Source organism: Notechis scutatus, chromosome 1 (genome assembly GCF_049901735.1).
Source record: "Notechis scutatus isolate UNSWTSFEM ecotype Mainland chromosome 1, rNotScu1.2, whole genome shotgun sequence".
In the NCBI taxonomy this organism is placed as follows: domain Eukaryota; kingdom Metazoa; phylum Chordata; class Lepidosauria; order Squamata; family Elapidae; genus Notechis; species Notechis scutatus.
Genome location: NC_142009.1, coordinates 328160883 through 328174903, shown reverse-complemented (window position 1 = coordinate 328174903; position 14021 = coordinate 328160883). Strand labels below are relative to the sequence as shown.

Genomic DNA, 14021 nt, shown 5'->3' with positions numbered 1-14021 from the left:
GTTTATTAATACCTCATGGTCATTTGGAATTTTGCAATCATTGGACTAGGTGGACACTTTATATAGAGTTGGTCACTGTGACTTACTTAAAGTAAAGTTTGCTGCTATCTGTGGATCTTGGGGATAATTTGAAGCCCTACTGTTTGAGATTTGTTGACATGGAATAATTGGAAGTAGAGGAATCTTATTTTTCTTGTGGTGGAGAGCTTGAGAGAGTCTTCCCATTTTAGTGTGGTCTTGGGCCTTCTTTTGTGACTCTCTTTCCATTTCTGAAACTTTCTTTTCATTTCAGATTATCATGAAGAATCACCTCAGACCAGTAAGTACACTTTACAGAAGTTTCTTGTACCGTGAACAACTGTGGTACACAATCTAAAATGTCCAACCTTGTCCCAAATATACCAATTACAGAGCAAGTAAAGCAATATGCCCTAGAGCAGGGGTGTAAAACCCTATTTTATTGAGGGCTGCGTCAGCATTATAGTTGCCCTCAAAGGGCCACTTGCATGTAAGACTAGGTGTCGTACTAGTTCAGGAGTGAATTAATATGTTTCATATTTCCTGAACAGAAATATATTTAGCATTTTGGAGAACAATCTTCAAAAATATTTACAAATGAAGATTCATGAATATTTTTAAAATTTGCATACAGTGCTTAGAATCAGCAATAGACAAAAATTGGTCAGTTCTTTTTGCGTCAGCCCTAGAGCACAAGTTGTATATCTTGTCTACAATAGATATTTTATGAGTTGTTTATCTTTTTGTGGCATAAATGTTAGGCTTATATACTGTATTTATGTTTTTTTCATTTACTTACTTTTTCTTTATAAGAATAATAGAATATTTTATAAAATTATATAATTCAGCTATGCAAATTGTTTTATTTTCACATTATGCTTTTCACAGTGTGAAAAAGCAAAAATACTATAAATTTGAGAAATACAGTGGACACTTTACCCCAAATGGTAGGTGGAACTAGGGCAAAAGATACTTGATTAAGTACATCTTTTTTCTTCCTAGCATTTTTCTACAAGTGCTGAGTGTTGATCCTTTGATTATGACATGAATTGACTAGCCAGCATGTCACCCAAGCCCAATATCCTTCCTCCTATTTTTTCCAAAACAATTTTTGAGCTGGATTGGGCTGAGACTGAATGACTGGCTCAAATCACCCAGCCAGCTCTCATGCCTAAGGTAGGACTAGAACTCACAGTCCCCCAGATTCTAGCCTTTGCCTTAAAATTTTTTACCCTGATTAAGTAAAATTATTCCCCATGTATTTATTAATACCTATTTGATATTGTAATGAATAATTTGAAAACAACTTTTGAAGATAAACTTTTGGTGTCTACATACGAAGATTTAGGTTTACTTCCTTTGTTTTTTCTTCATTAGTCATTTTATTTCATTCATCAAAACCTGGATATCCATGCATTTTCACAACTGCTTCCTAACTGCTGCTATTTGTGGCCTCAGACAGCTTTAAACAGAAGCTTTATATGTGAAATTTAAAAAGAAGATATTTTTCTTTTCCACTGTTTCATTCTCTGCTTCTATGGTGTTAAAGACTTAAGAACTTGATCACTTTATGGAAGCAATCCTGTGTATGATGTGGAAGACATTTTCTAAGCCATTCTCTTTTGTATATGCACACCAACAAGTGGAAAGACACACCAACAAGTACATGAACACCGTAGGTGGAAAGGCAGTTTACCTGAGCAGATTAAAAATCCCTGTGCTAATTCTGTCCCCATTTTCTTAAACGTTCCCCATCATCACAAGGACCCATCTGCCAATCAAAGCAGCAGTGCCAATCAAACAGGCACTTTAGGCAGGAGACAGGGAGGAGGAGGAAACCAAAATATCTCCCTGGGAGCTCTGCTACCATAGACCCAAAGCTCAGAAGTCAAAATAAAGAGGCAAACTAAAAGATAGACAGCTCTGATGAAAAGAAGCAAGACGAAAGGACTGGCAACTGAGAAAATTGGAGTGAGAAAAGTCCAAGGTGGCTACTACTTCGCCCAGCGGGTTGTGACACTGGCTTCCCTTCTGGGTTCGCGGGCTTCCCAGACTGGAGAAGAACAGAGGGGCCGAAGGGCTTCCGCTAGAAGGCACTGTTGTTGTTGCTGCTGGTGCCGCCGAGGCAAGGCAAGGCAGGTGACAGGGCAGGGGTGGCCTAGTTGCGGACGCCAAGCTGCACAAGTGCAGTATAGGTGGAACGGGGCCAACTGCGGCTTATTGGATACTCCAGGCTCACATCCAGCAGGCTGTCTCTGCCTGCCAATAGGCAGTTGAAGGACCAATGAGCTGCAGTTGCTGCTGGGCACCACAGGTCCCTATGCACTCGCCGCCTCCAACGCATGCGCCCAAGGGGAGCCCCCTTGAGGTGGGCTGGGACCAAGGTGGCAGCACTAACACCAGGATGGCCCCACAAGCCAGTTCTAAACCCATCACAGTTCTAAACCCATCACAGACAAGTTCTAAACCCATCACAGACAAGATCTGGCCTGAGGTTCTTGAGTTTCAAATGTCTACCCTAGAGCTTCTTCAACGAGAGATGGGTGGAAACCACAGGGATATAGGAGGAGGTTGAATATTGAGAATATTTTTCCAGACAGTAAAAGGTGTTTTACCAGTGCACCATGTCAATCCCCAAAATGGTATGTTCAGTTAACATCTTAAAACAGAGAGTGGATACTGATTTCTGATATTCCAACTCTGATTATGACCATTAGAAATTGTTCTACAACACTGAACAAGAAACTGCTTTGTGACTTTATATCCCTTCTTGGGACTTTACAGGCCATGTCCTTCTGCAAAGTAACCCTTTACATTCTTGGGAAGCGCTATCACAGTCCTGAGCAGTCTTCTGTTCTCAAGGCTTAAACCATCAATCTTTCTTTTGCACAACTTGCTTCTCTGCCCCTGCTTGTGCTTCTTGACCTTTTCTAGATCCGCAGTAGATCAAGAATAACAGTTACTTTCAAACTGTGAAAAGCATACACTCGTTCTTAAACTTCTGTTATGCACCACTGTGTTTCTGACAGGAAGTGCAAAATACAAAATAGTGATTGATGGATTGATTATATGCCATCAACTCTGGTTTCCATATCTGAGATTCACTGTATCTCTTCTAGCTCTTCCTCCCACCACCAAACCTCCAGTGGCAACTGAATGTTTTACGGTCAACTTCACTGCAACCAATTTGATCTATAGGCCACAGATGGCTGATCCCACATCAAAGGTTTTCAGCTCAACACAACGATTCTTCGTTAATTTGGTAAGAAGATCAATGCATACTTAGTCCAATAGCTCTTCCACATAAGAATTTCATGATATACTCAGCAATAGTATTTTATTATTGCCAATAAATACATAGTTTTTTCATTAAACCAAGACAAGCTCTCTTATGTAAATTGCTGAGGAGGCAAATGCATACTTACCCCATTAGGGGACATAATATTTTCATAAAATAATCAACAATCGTATTTTACCATCAGCAATAATTAGTTTTTCCTTTAAACCTAGCTGAAACAGATATTGAAGACCAGCAAGATTGGTCCATATTTGATCAACTGTAGTTTATCAACATTAAGGTAGGTAATATGGAATGGAGATTTTTTTAATGATACCTAAATGCCCTATTATGGGGGTGAAAGGATATGGACATCTCGCAACATCCAGTTATATTTGAGACAACTCATGGTTTGTTTCAGTTCCAGTCTGTAACATATCACATTGAAATAGAAATCTCTAAAAGTCTCTTCGTGCATTTTTATCCCAAATCATTTCTTTGCTTCAATATTGAGTTCCAATCACTGTACTGGAAGCTCCCTGGTTAGCTTCCTTATGGCTTCCCAAAATTAGGTTTGAAGTGGAATTTAAAATTTAGTAACACCAGATTAAAAATATTGACTGAAAAACTCCAAAAAGGTGATAGAACTATGCCCCTGTAATGCAGGGAGCCATTCAAGAATAAGATCAGCTAGGAAATACCCAGCGGGGATCCTGAATAGTTGAACCAGGGGGAAGAAAAATGTGAGGTGGCACGCTCATAGAACAAACCAGTGTCAACAAAGTGGTCAAGGTTGCAATCATTCAGCAGACCTGTATTAATTCTGAACTGGATGCCCTTACCGTTTACTTTTTGGCCTGCCAGGTAGATCCAAGTGCAACATTACCTATGTGAAACCATCCAAAGTCTTCTACAGCTTCTCTGAATATATCTCAAGATGTGTCTTTTCATTCCCAGATCTGTGAATCAGGGTGAGAACACCGGCATAGACAGTGTCTGCTGCTACCGTAAAAATGCCACAGCTCCACCTTTTGATCGAGTGAAGATATATCATAAATTTGTAAATGACACCAACGGTTTCACCAAGATGGGGAGGTACAGCTTGGACCCAAACAGCCTTTTTGTTAATGGTAAGAAGAAGATGGATTTCTTGACTAAAGAGGTTATGAGGTTGGCTGGAACTGAATCGGTACTCATGTTATGTAACTTAACAGATAGTTCCTCTCTGCAGCACCTTGGACAGATGCCAGAGAGCTAGTAGACTTTCTTTGGCTCTACCAAATTCAGGCTACAAAAATCTAGATTAATTCAAAAGGCAGCAGTATTTATTAACATGGTCATTTGGAATTTTGCAGTTCAGACATGCTGGCTCTGTTCTTCTGGATGATTTTTTTCTGAAACTGTCCCAGAACTTCTTACAAATAATCATTGGATTAAGTGGACACTTTATGTAGACTTAGTCACAGAGGCCTATTTAAACTAAAGATTGATGCCATTTGGGCATCTTAGGGATGATTTGAAACACTACCATCTGAGATTTGTTGACATGGAATAATTGGAAGTGTGTAGGAGGAATTTATCATATCTTACTTTTTTCATGGTGGACAGTTTGATGGAGACTTCCTATTTTAGTGTACTCTTGTGCCTTCTTTGGTGACTCTCTTTCCATTCCTGAAACTCTCTTTCTGTTTCAGATTATCATGAAGCATCACCTCAGACCAGTAAGTACACTTTACAGATGTTTCTTCAGCCATTGACTCTAACTGTGGTACACAATCTAAAATGTCCAACCTTGTCCCAAATATTCCAATTGCAAAAAAAGTATAGCACTATGCCCTAGGCTTCTGCCACGAGAGATGGGTGGAAACCACAGGGATGTAGGAGGAGGTTGAATATTAGATTTTCCAGATAGTAAAAGGTGTTAACCAGTGCACTATGTCAATCCCCAAAATGGTATGTTCAGTTAACATCTTAAAACAGAGAGTGGATACTGATTTCTGATATTCCAACTCTGATTATGACCATTAGAAATTGTTGTACAACACTGAACAAGAAACTGCTTTGTGACTTTATATCCCTTCTTGGGACTTTACAGGCCATGTCCTTCTGCAAAGTAAACCTTTACATTCTTGGGAAGCGCTATCACAGTCCTAAGCAGTCTTCTGTTCTCGAGGCTTAAACCATCAATCTTTCTTTTGCACAACTTGCTTCTCTGCCCCTGCTCGTGCTTCTTGCCTTTTTCTGGATCCACAGCAGATCAAGAATAACAGTTACTTTCAAACTGTGAAAAGCATACACTCGTTCTTAAACTTCTGTTATGCACCACTGTGTTCATGACAGGAAGTGCAAAATACAAAATAGTGATTGATGGATTGATTATATGCCATCAACTCTGGTTTCCATATCTGAGATTCACTGTATCTCTTCTAGCTCTTCCTCCCACCACCAAACCTCCAGTAGCAACTGAATGTTTTACAGTCAACTTCACTGCAACCAATTTGATCTATAGGCCACAGATGGCTGATCCCACATCAAAGGTTTTCAGCTCAACACAACGATTCTTTGTTAATTTGGTAAGAAGATCAATGCATACTTAGTCCAATAGCCTTCAATTTAGGACTTTCATAATATACTCAGCAATAGTATTTTATTATTGCCAATAAATACGTAGTTTTTTCATTAAACCAAGACAAGTTCTTTTATGTAAATTGCTGAGGAGGCAAATGCATACTTACCCTATTAGCTCTTAACATAAGATTTTCATAAAATAATCAGAAATTGTGTTTTACCACCAGCAATAAATACATCATTTTTCCTTTACACCTAGCTGGGACAGATATTGAAGACCAGCAAGATTGGTCCATATTTGATCAGCTGTAGTTTATCAACATTAAGGTAGGTAATATGGAATGGAGATTTTTTTAATGATACCTAAATGCCCCGTTATGGGGGTGAAAGGATATGGACATCTCGCAACATCTAGTTATATTTGAGACAACTCATAGTTTGTTTCAGTTCCAGGCTGTAACATATCACATTGAAATAGAAATCTCTAAAAGTCTACGCGTGCATTTTTATCCCAAATCATTTCTTTGCTTCAATATTGAGTTCCAATCACTGTACTGGAAGCTCCCTGGTTAGCTTCCTTATGGCTTCCCAAAATTAGGTTTGAAGTGGAATTTAAAATTTAGTAACACCAGATTAAAAATATTGACTGAAAAACTCCAAAAAGGTGATAGAACTATGCCCCTGTAATGCAGGGAGCCGTTCAAGAATAAGATCAGCTAGGAAATACCCAGCGGGGATCCTGAATAGTTGAACCAGGGGGAAGAAAAATGTGAGGTGGCACGCTCATAGAACAAACCAGTGTCAACAAAATGGTCAAGGTTGCAATCATTCAGCAGACCTGTATTAATTCTGAACTGGGTGCCCTTACCGTTTACTTTTTGGCCTGCCAGGTAGATCCAAGGGCAACATTACCTATGTGAAACCATCCAAAGTCTTCTACAGCTTCTCTGAATATATCTCAAGATGTGTCTTTTCATTCCCAGATCTGTGAATCAGGGTGAGAACACCGGCATAGACAGTGTCTGCTGCTACCGTAAAAATGCCACAGCTCCACCTTTTGATCGAGTGAAGATATATCATAAATTTGTAAATGACACCAACGGTTTCACCAAGATGGGGAGGTACAGCTTGGACCCAAACAGCCTTTTTGTTAATGGTAAGAAGAAGATGGATTTCTTGACTAAAGAGGTTATGAGGTTGGCTGGAACTGTTATGTAACTTAACAGATAGTTCCTCTCTGCAGCACCTTGGAGAGATGCCAGAGAGCTAGTAGACTTTCTTTGGCTCTACCAAATTCACAGGCTACAAAAATCTAGATTAATTCAAAAGGCAGCAGTATTTATTAACATGGTCATTTGGAATTTTGCAGTTCAGACATGCTGGCTCTGTTCTTCTGGATTATTTTTTTCTGAAACTGTCCCAGAACTTCTTACAAATAATCATTGGATTAAGTGGACACTTTATGTAGACTTAGTCACAGTGGCCTATTTAAACTAAAGATTGATGCCATTTGGGCATCTTAGGGATGATTTGAAACACTACCATCTGAGATTTGTTGACATGGAATAATTGGAAGTGTGTAGGAGGAATTTATCATATCTTACTTTTTTCATGGTGGACAGTTTGATGGAGACTTCCTATTTTAGTGTACTCTTGTGCCTTCTTTGATGACTCTCTTTCCATTCCTGAAACTCTCTTTCTGTTTCAGATTATCATGAAGCATCACCTCAGACCAGTAAGTACACTTTTCAGAAGTTTCTTCAGCCATTGACTCTAACTGTGGTACACAATCTAAAATGTCCAACCTTGTCCCAAATATTCCAATTGCAAAAAAAGTATAGCACTATGCCCTAGGCTTCTGCCACGAGAAATGGGTGGAAACCACAGGGATGTAGGAGGAGGTTGAATATTAGATTTTCCAGATAGTAAAAGGTGTTAACCAGTGCACCATGTCAATCCCCAAAATGGTATGTTCAGTTAACATCTTAAAACAGAGAGTGGATACTGATTTCTGATATTCCAACTCTGATTATGACCATTAGAAATTGTTCTACAACACTGAACAAGAAACTGCTTTGTGACTTTATATCCCTTCTTGGGACTTTACAGGCCATGTCCTTCTGCAAAGTAACCCTTTACATTCTTGGGAAGCGCTATCACAGTCCTGAGCAGTCTCCTGTTCTCAAGGCTTAAACCGTCAATCTTTCTTTTGCACAACTTGCTTCTCTGCCCCTGCTCGTGCTTCTTGCCTTTTTCTGGATCCACAGCAGATCAAGAATAACAGTTACTTTCAAACTGTGAAAAGCATACACTCGTTCTTAAACTTCTGTTATGCACCACTGTGTTCGTGACAGGAAGTGCAAAATACAAAATAGTGATTGATGGATTGATTATATGCCATCAACTCTGGTTTCCATATCTGAGATTCACTGTATCTCTTCTAGCTCTTCCTCCCACCACCAAACCTCCAGTGGCAACTGAATGTTTTATAGTCAACTTCACTGCAACCAATTTGATCTATAGGCCACAGATGGCTGATCCCACATCAAAGGTTTTCAGCTCAACACAACGATTCTTTGTTAATTTGGTAAGAAGATCAATGCATACTTAGTCCAATAGCCTTCAATTTAGGACTTTCATAATATACTCAGCAATAGTATTTTAGTATTGCCAATAAATACATAGTTTTTTCATTAAACCAAGACAAGTTCTTTTATGTAAATTGCTGAGGAGGCAAATGCATACTTACCCTATTAGCTCTTAACATAAGATTTTCATAAAATAATCAGAAATTGTGTTTTACCACCAGCAATAAATACATCATTTTTCCTTTACACCTAGCTGGGACAGATATTGAAGACCAGCAAGATTGGTCCATATTTGATCAGCTGTAGTTTATCAACATTAAGGTAGGTAATATGGAATGGAGATTTTTTTAATGATACCTAAATGCCCCGTTATGGGGGTGAAAGGATATGGACATCTCGCAACATCTAGTTATATTTGAGACAACTCATAGTTTGTTTCAGTTCCAGGCTGTAACATATCACATTGAAATAGAAATCTCTAAAAGTCTACGCGTGCATTTTTATCCCAAATCATTTCTTTGCTTCAATATTGAGTTCCAATCACTGTACTGGAAGCTCCCTGGTTAGCTTCCTTATGGCTTCCCAAAATTAGGTTTGAAGTGGAATTTAAAATTTAGTAACACCAGATTAAAAATATTGACTGAAAAACTCCAAAAAGGTGATAGAACTATGCCCCTGTAATGCAGGGAGCCGTTCAAGAATAAGATCAGCTAGGAAATACCCAGCGGGGATCCTGAATAGTTGAACCAGGGGAAGAAAAATGTGAGGTGGCACGCTCATAGAACAAACCAGTGTCAACAAAATGGTCAAGGTTGCAATCATTCAGCAGACCTGTATTAATTCTGAACTGGATGCCCTTACCGTTTACTTTTTGGCCTGCCAGGTAGATCCAAGGGCAACATTACCTATGTGAAACCATCCAAAGTCTTCTACAGCTTCTCTGAATATATCTCAAGATGTGTCTTTTCATTCCCAGATCTGTGAATCAGGGTGAGAACACCGGCATAGACAGTGTCTGCTGCTACCGTAAAAATGCCACAGCTCCACCTTTTGATCGAGTGAAGATATATCATAAATTTGTAAATGACACCAACGGTTTCACCAAGATGGGGAGGTACAGCTTGGACCCAAACAGCCTTTTTGTTAATGGTAAGAAGAAGATGGATTTCTTGACTAAAGAGGTTATGAGGTTGGCTGGAACTGTTATGTAACTTAACAGATAGTTCCTCTCTGCAGCACCTTGGAGAGATGCCAGAGAGCTAGTAGACTTTCTTTGGCTCTACCAAATTCAGGCTACAAAAATCTAGATTAATTCAAAAGGCAGCAGTATTTATTAACATGGTCATTTGGAATTTTGCAGTTCAGACATGCTGGCTCTGTTCTTCTGGATTATTTTTTTCTGAAACTGTCCCAGAACTTCTTACAAATAATCATTGGATTAAGTGGACACTTTATGTAGACTTAGTCACAGTGGCCTATTTAAACTAAAGATTGATGCCATTTGGGCATCTTAGGGATGATTTGAAACACTACCATCTGAGATTTGTTGACATGGAATAATTGGAAGTGTGTAGGAGGAATTTATCATATCTTACTTTTTTCATGGTGGACAGTTTGATGGAGACTTCCTATTTTAGTGTACTCTTGTGCCTTCTTTGGTGACTCTTTCCATTCCTGAAACTCTCTTTCTGTTTCAGATTATCATGAAGCATCACCTCAGACCAGTAAGTACACTTTACAGATGTTTTTTCAGCCATTGACTCTAACTGTGGTACACAATCTAAAATGTCCAACCTTGTCTCAAATATTCCAATTGCAAAAAAAGTATAGCACTATGCCCTAGGCTTCTGCCACGAGAAATGGGTGGAAACCACAGGGATGTAGGAGCAGGTTGAATATTAGATTTTCCAGATAGTAAAAGGTGTTAACCAGTGCACCATGTCAATCCCCAAAGTGGTATGTTCAGTTAACATCTTAAAACAGAGAGTGGATACTGATTTCTGATATTCCAACTCTGATTATGACTATTAGAAATTGTTCTACAACACTGAACAAGAAACTGCTTTGTGACTTTATATCCCTTCTTGGGACTTTACAGGCCATGTCCTTCTGCAAAGTAACCCTTTACATTCTTGGGAAGCGCTATCACAGTCCTGAGCAGTCTCCTGTTCTCAAGGCTTAAACCATCAATCTTTCTTTTGCACAACTTGCTTCTCTGCCCCTGCTCGTGCTTCTTGCCTTTTTCTGGATCCACAGCAGATCAAGAATAACAGTTACTTTCAAACTGTGAAAAGCATACACTCGTTCTTTTTTTTTTAAACAAGTTTTATTTTCAAGACAAACAATACATAGATACACATAAAACAAAACATAAAAGCATAGAAAATCTCTTATCTGAAAGTTGCTTAATCCCGGGTTAAAACTCTTGGTACAGACACAAATTCAAATTCATATTCATTTTACATACCATTTCATATCTTATTAACATTTTCAGTTTTCTATATGTCTTCTCCTCTCCTTTAAATTTTCTCAATTTTATTTTATTTTATTTATCTCCTCTCAATTCATATCATAATATTTATTATTCTTTGTCTGTTCTATTCCAGCCAGTCTTTTATTTTCCTTCTTTAAAAAAAAAGAAAAAACTTCTCCTATACACTATATGGAGTATGATGCCTTTATCTCTTTCCCCTACATTTATAATACTTAATATAAAACACATGACATATATTGGGATTCTGTCTGGTACATTCTAAAATTATACTATATTATCAAAAATAATACAAATCTATTCATTAGTATTAATATTCATTCATATCTTAAACATTTAACTCATTACTTTTCAATTAAATCACATACTTTTATGGGAGCCCTATTTTCCATAGTTATATATCCCTCATCATATATTATAGCTCATTATTTCATTAAAAAGTACCTCCTTCTTCTACTTCAATTCTCATTTCACAAGAAATTTCGCTAGTATACCATATTCTAATATTAACAATCATTTATATCTTAAACATTTTATCCATTTCAATTAAATATCATGCCTTTGGGGGAACACTTATGCTTTTCAAAGATTATTACCCCCCCACATCACAATCTTGAATCATGTTTCGTTACAGTACTCCCTTTTCTTAACCAAAAATTTCACTAATTTATGTTAAATATTTTATCACATTTTAGGTTACATATTGTTTCTAATTTTCTATGTTTACTTCTAAATACAAGTATAAAAATGCAGTCTTATGTACCTTTCTAGAATCCCTTTAACCATAAAGCTTATCCATTATCTCTAAAAAAAATTTGCTTCTTAACATCTTGCTCCCCGCCATTAGGACTTCTCATCCCTTCCTTTCTTTCTTGTTTCTTCTTCTCCTTGTCCTCTTTAACCCCTTGTCTCTCCACCTCCCTTTTATTCTGCTTTCCCCCTTTCTGTTGTTTCTTAACATAATGTCCCCCTTTCACCTTATTCTTCTCTTTTTGGGCTATTTTTCCAGATCTTAAAAACCTTTTTCCCTTTTTCTCTTGCTTTTTCTCTTCTCCAGTCAAAGTCATTTGTTCATCAAAGATGGCTTCTCCTTCTTCTTTGTCCCCATCATCCTCATTCTGCTTCACATAAGTATAAACCGCCATTTCTAAGTATTGAAAAATAGTGTCAAGACCATCTTCCCCTCCTTGTTTTTCTCTTTCAAATTTTTGATATATAAGTTCCAATTCATCCATAGATGATGCCATTGTGTAGAGAAAAAGTTTTTTCCAAACAACCACCCAGATGATTTAATCAGAAGTAATTTCCAAAGGTTCCAAAGTCACCAAACAATCCAAACAGACTATTTCTTTTAGATACCTTCTTCTTCTTCACTTTCTCTTTCTGGGGTTAAAGTAATCACAAATCCTTTTCAAATATATTTTTTGGAAGTTTTTAAACTCTTTGTAATTCTAGGCAATCTTCTCCTTATTTTCAAATTTTGCTCTAATTCTTTTTTTCACTCTCCTTCCCACTCACAGCCAAAAAGGTTTTTTTTTTTCCACTGTCACTTTAGGAAGGAGAGTAGAACAAAGAAAAAACTTTCCCCTTTAGAATATTCGCAGCTTAAAACTCTCACAGGGAACAATATATACTTAGCAGCCTTCAAGATTCCAGGTCATTTTCTCCCGTCTTGTCCCGGTTAGAATCAACTTTCACTTTTCTTTCAGCTTCCTCCCTCCTGCACCTGCTTGTCCGGCTGCAGCTTTCTTCGTGGCGGCCATTGCTGACCGCTGTTCCTCCGCCTTGGGAAAAGGGGGTTTAGCCGGCTGGGGAGGGGGTTTGCGACACCCCCAAACCCCTTGCCGGATCCCCCCTGTCTTCAGCTGCCTCTGCAGGGCAACAATATCCCCCAGATCCAAATGTATCGGGGGAACCTTGGCGGTGAACACAGCAGGGATCGCGCGGTCACGAATCCCTGCCGCCGCCGAAAGGTTGCAAACCGGAAGTCCCCAAAAGCATACACTCGTTCTTAAACTTCTGTTATGCACCACTGTGTTCGTGACAGGAAGTGCAAAATACAAAATAGTGATTGATGGATTGATTATATGCCATCAACTCTGGTTTCCATATCTGAGATTCACTGTATCTCTTCTAGCTCTTCCTCCCACCACCAAACCTCCAGTGGCAACTGAATGTTTTACAGTCAACTTCACTGCAACCAATTTGATCTATAGGCCACAGATGGCTGATCCCACATCAAAGGTTTTCAGCTCAACACAACGATTCTTCGTTAATTTGGTAAGAAGATCAATGCATACTTAGTCCAATAGCTCTCAATTTAGGACTTTCATAATATACTCAGCAATAGTATTTTATTATTGCCAATAAATACATAGTTTTTTCATTAAACCAAGATAAGTTCTTTTATGTAAATTGCTGAGGAGGCAAATGCATACTTACCCTATTAGCTCTTAACATAAGATTTTCATAAAATAATCAGAAATTGTGTTTTACCACCAGCAATAAATACATCATTTTTCCTTTACACCTAGCTGGGACAGATATTGAAGACCAGCAAGATTGGTCCATATTTGATCAGCTGTAGTTTATCAACATTAAGGTAGGTAATATGGAATGGAGATTTTTTTAATGATACCTAAATGCCCCGTTATGGGGGTGAAAGGATATGGACATCTCGCAACATCTAGTTATATTTGAGACAACTCATAGTTTGTTTCAGTTCCAGGCTGTAACATATCACATTGAAATAGAAATCTCTAAAAGTCTCTTCGTGCATTTTTATCCCAAATCATTTCTTTGCTTCAATATTGAGTTCCAATCACTGTACTGGAAGCTCCCTGCTTAGCTTCCTTATGGCTTCCCAAAATTAGGTTTGAAGTGGAATTTAAAATTTAGTAACACCAGATTAAAAATATTGACTGAAAAACTCCAAAAAGGTGATAAAACTATGCCCCTGTAATGCAGGGAGCCGTTCAAGAATAAGATCAGCTAGGAAATACCCAGCGGGGATCCTGAATAGTTGAACCAGGGGGAAGAAAAATGCGAGGTGGCACGCTCATAGAACAAACCAGTGTCA

General features: G+C 38.2%; 1 protein-coding gene across 1 annotated transcript in view; it reads left to right on the top strand.

The window, feature by feature from the left end:
- Positions 1-14021, top strand: part of MUC16 (mucin 16, cell surface associated) — a 43840-nt gene that overhangs the window by 5772 nt on the left and 24047 nt on the right. The window contains exons 10-20 of the mRNA XM_087951368.1: positions 293-319; positions 3138-3280; positions 3529-3596; positions 4253-4425; positions 4990-5016; positions 5726-5868; positions 6123-6190; positions 6847-7019; positions 7572-7598; positions 13080-13222; positions 13477-13544. Coding sequence (XP_087807494.1) covers positions 293-319; positions 3138-3280; positions 3529-3596; positions 4253-4425; positions 4990-5016; positions 5726-5868; positions 6123-6190; positions 6847-7019; positions 7572-7598; positions 13080-13222; positions 13477-13544 — 1060 coding nt within the window. The remainder of the gene's footprint in view (positions 1-292; positions 320-3137; positions 3281-3528; positions 3597-4252; positions 4426-4989; positions 5017-5725; positions 5869-6122; positions 6191-6846; positions 7020-7571; positions 7599-13079; positions 13223-13476; positions 13545-14021) is intronic.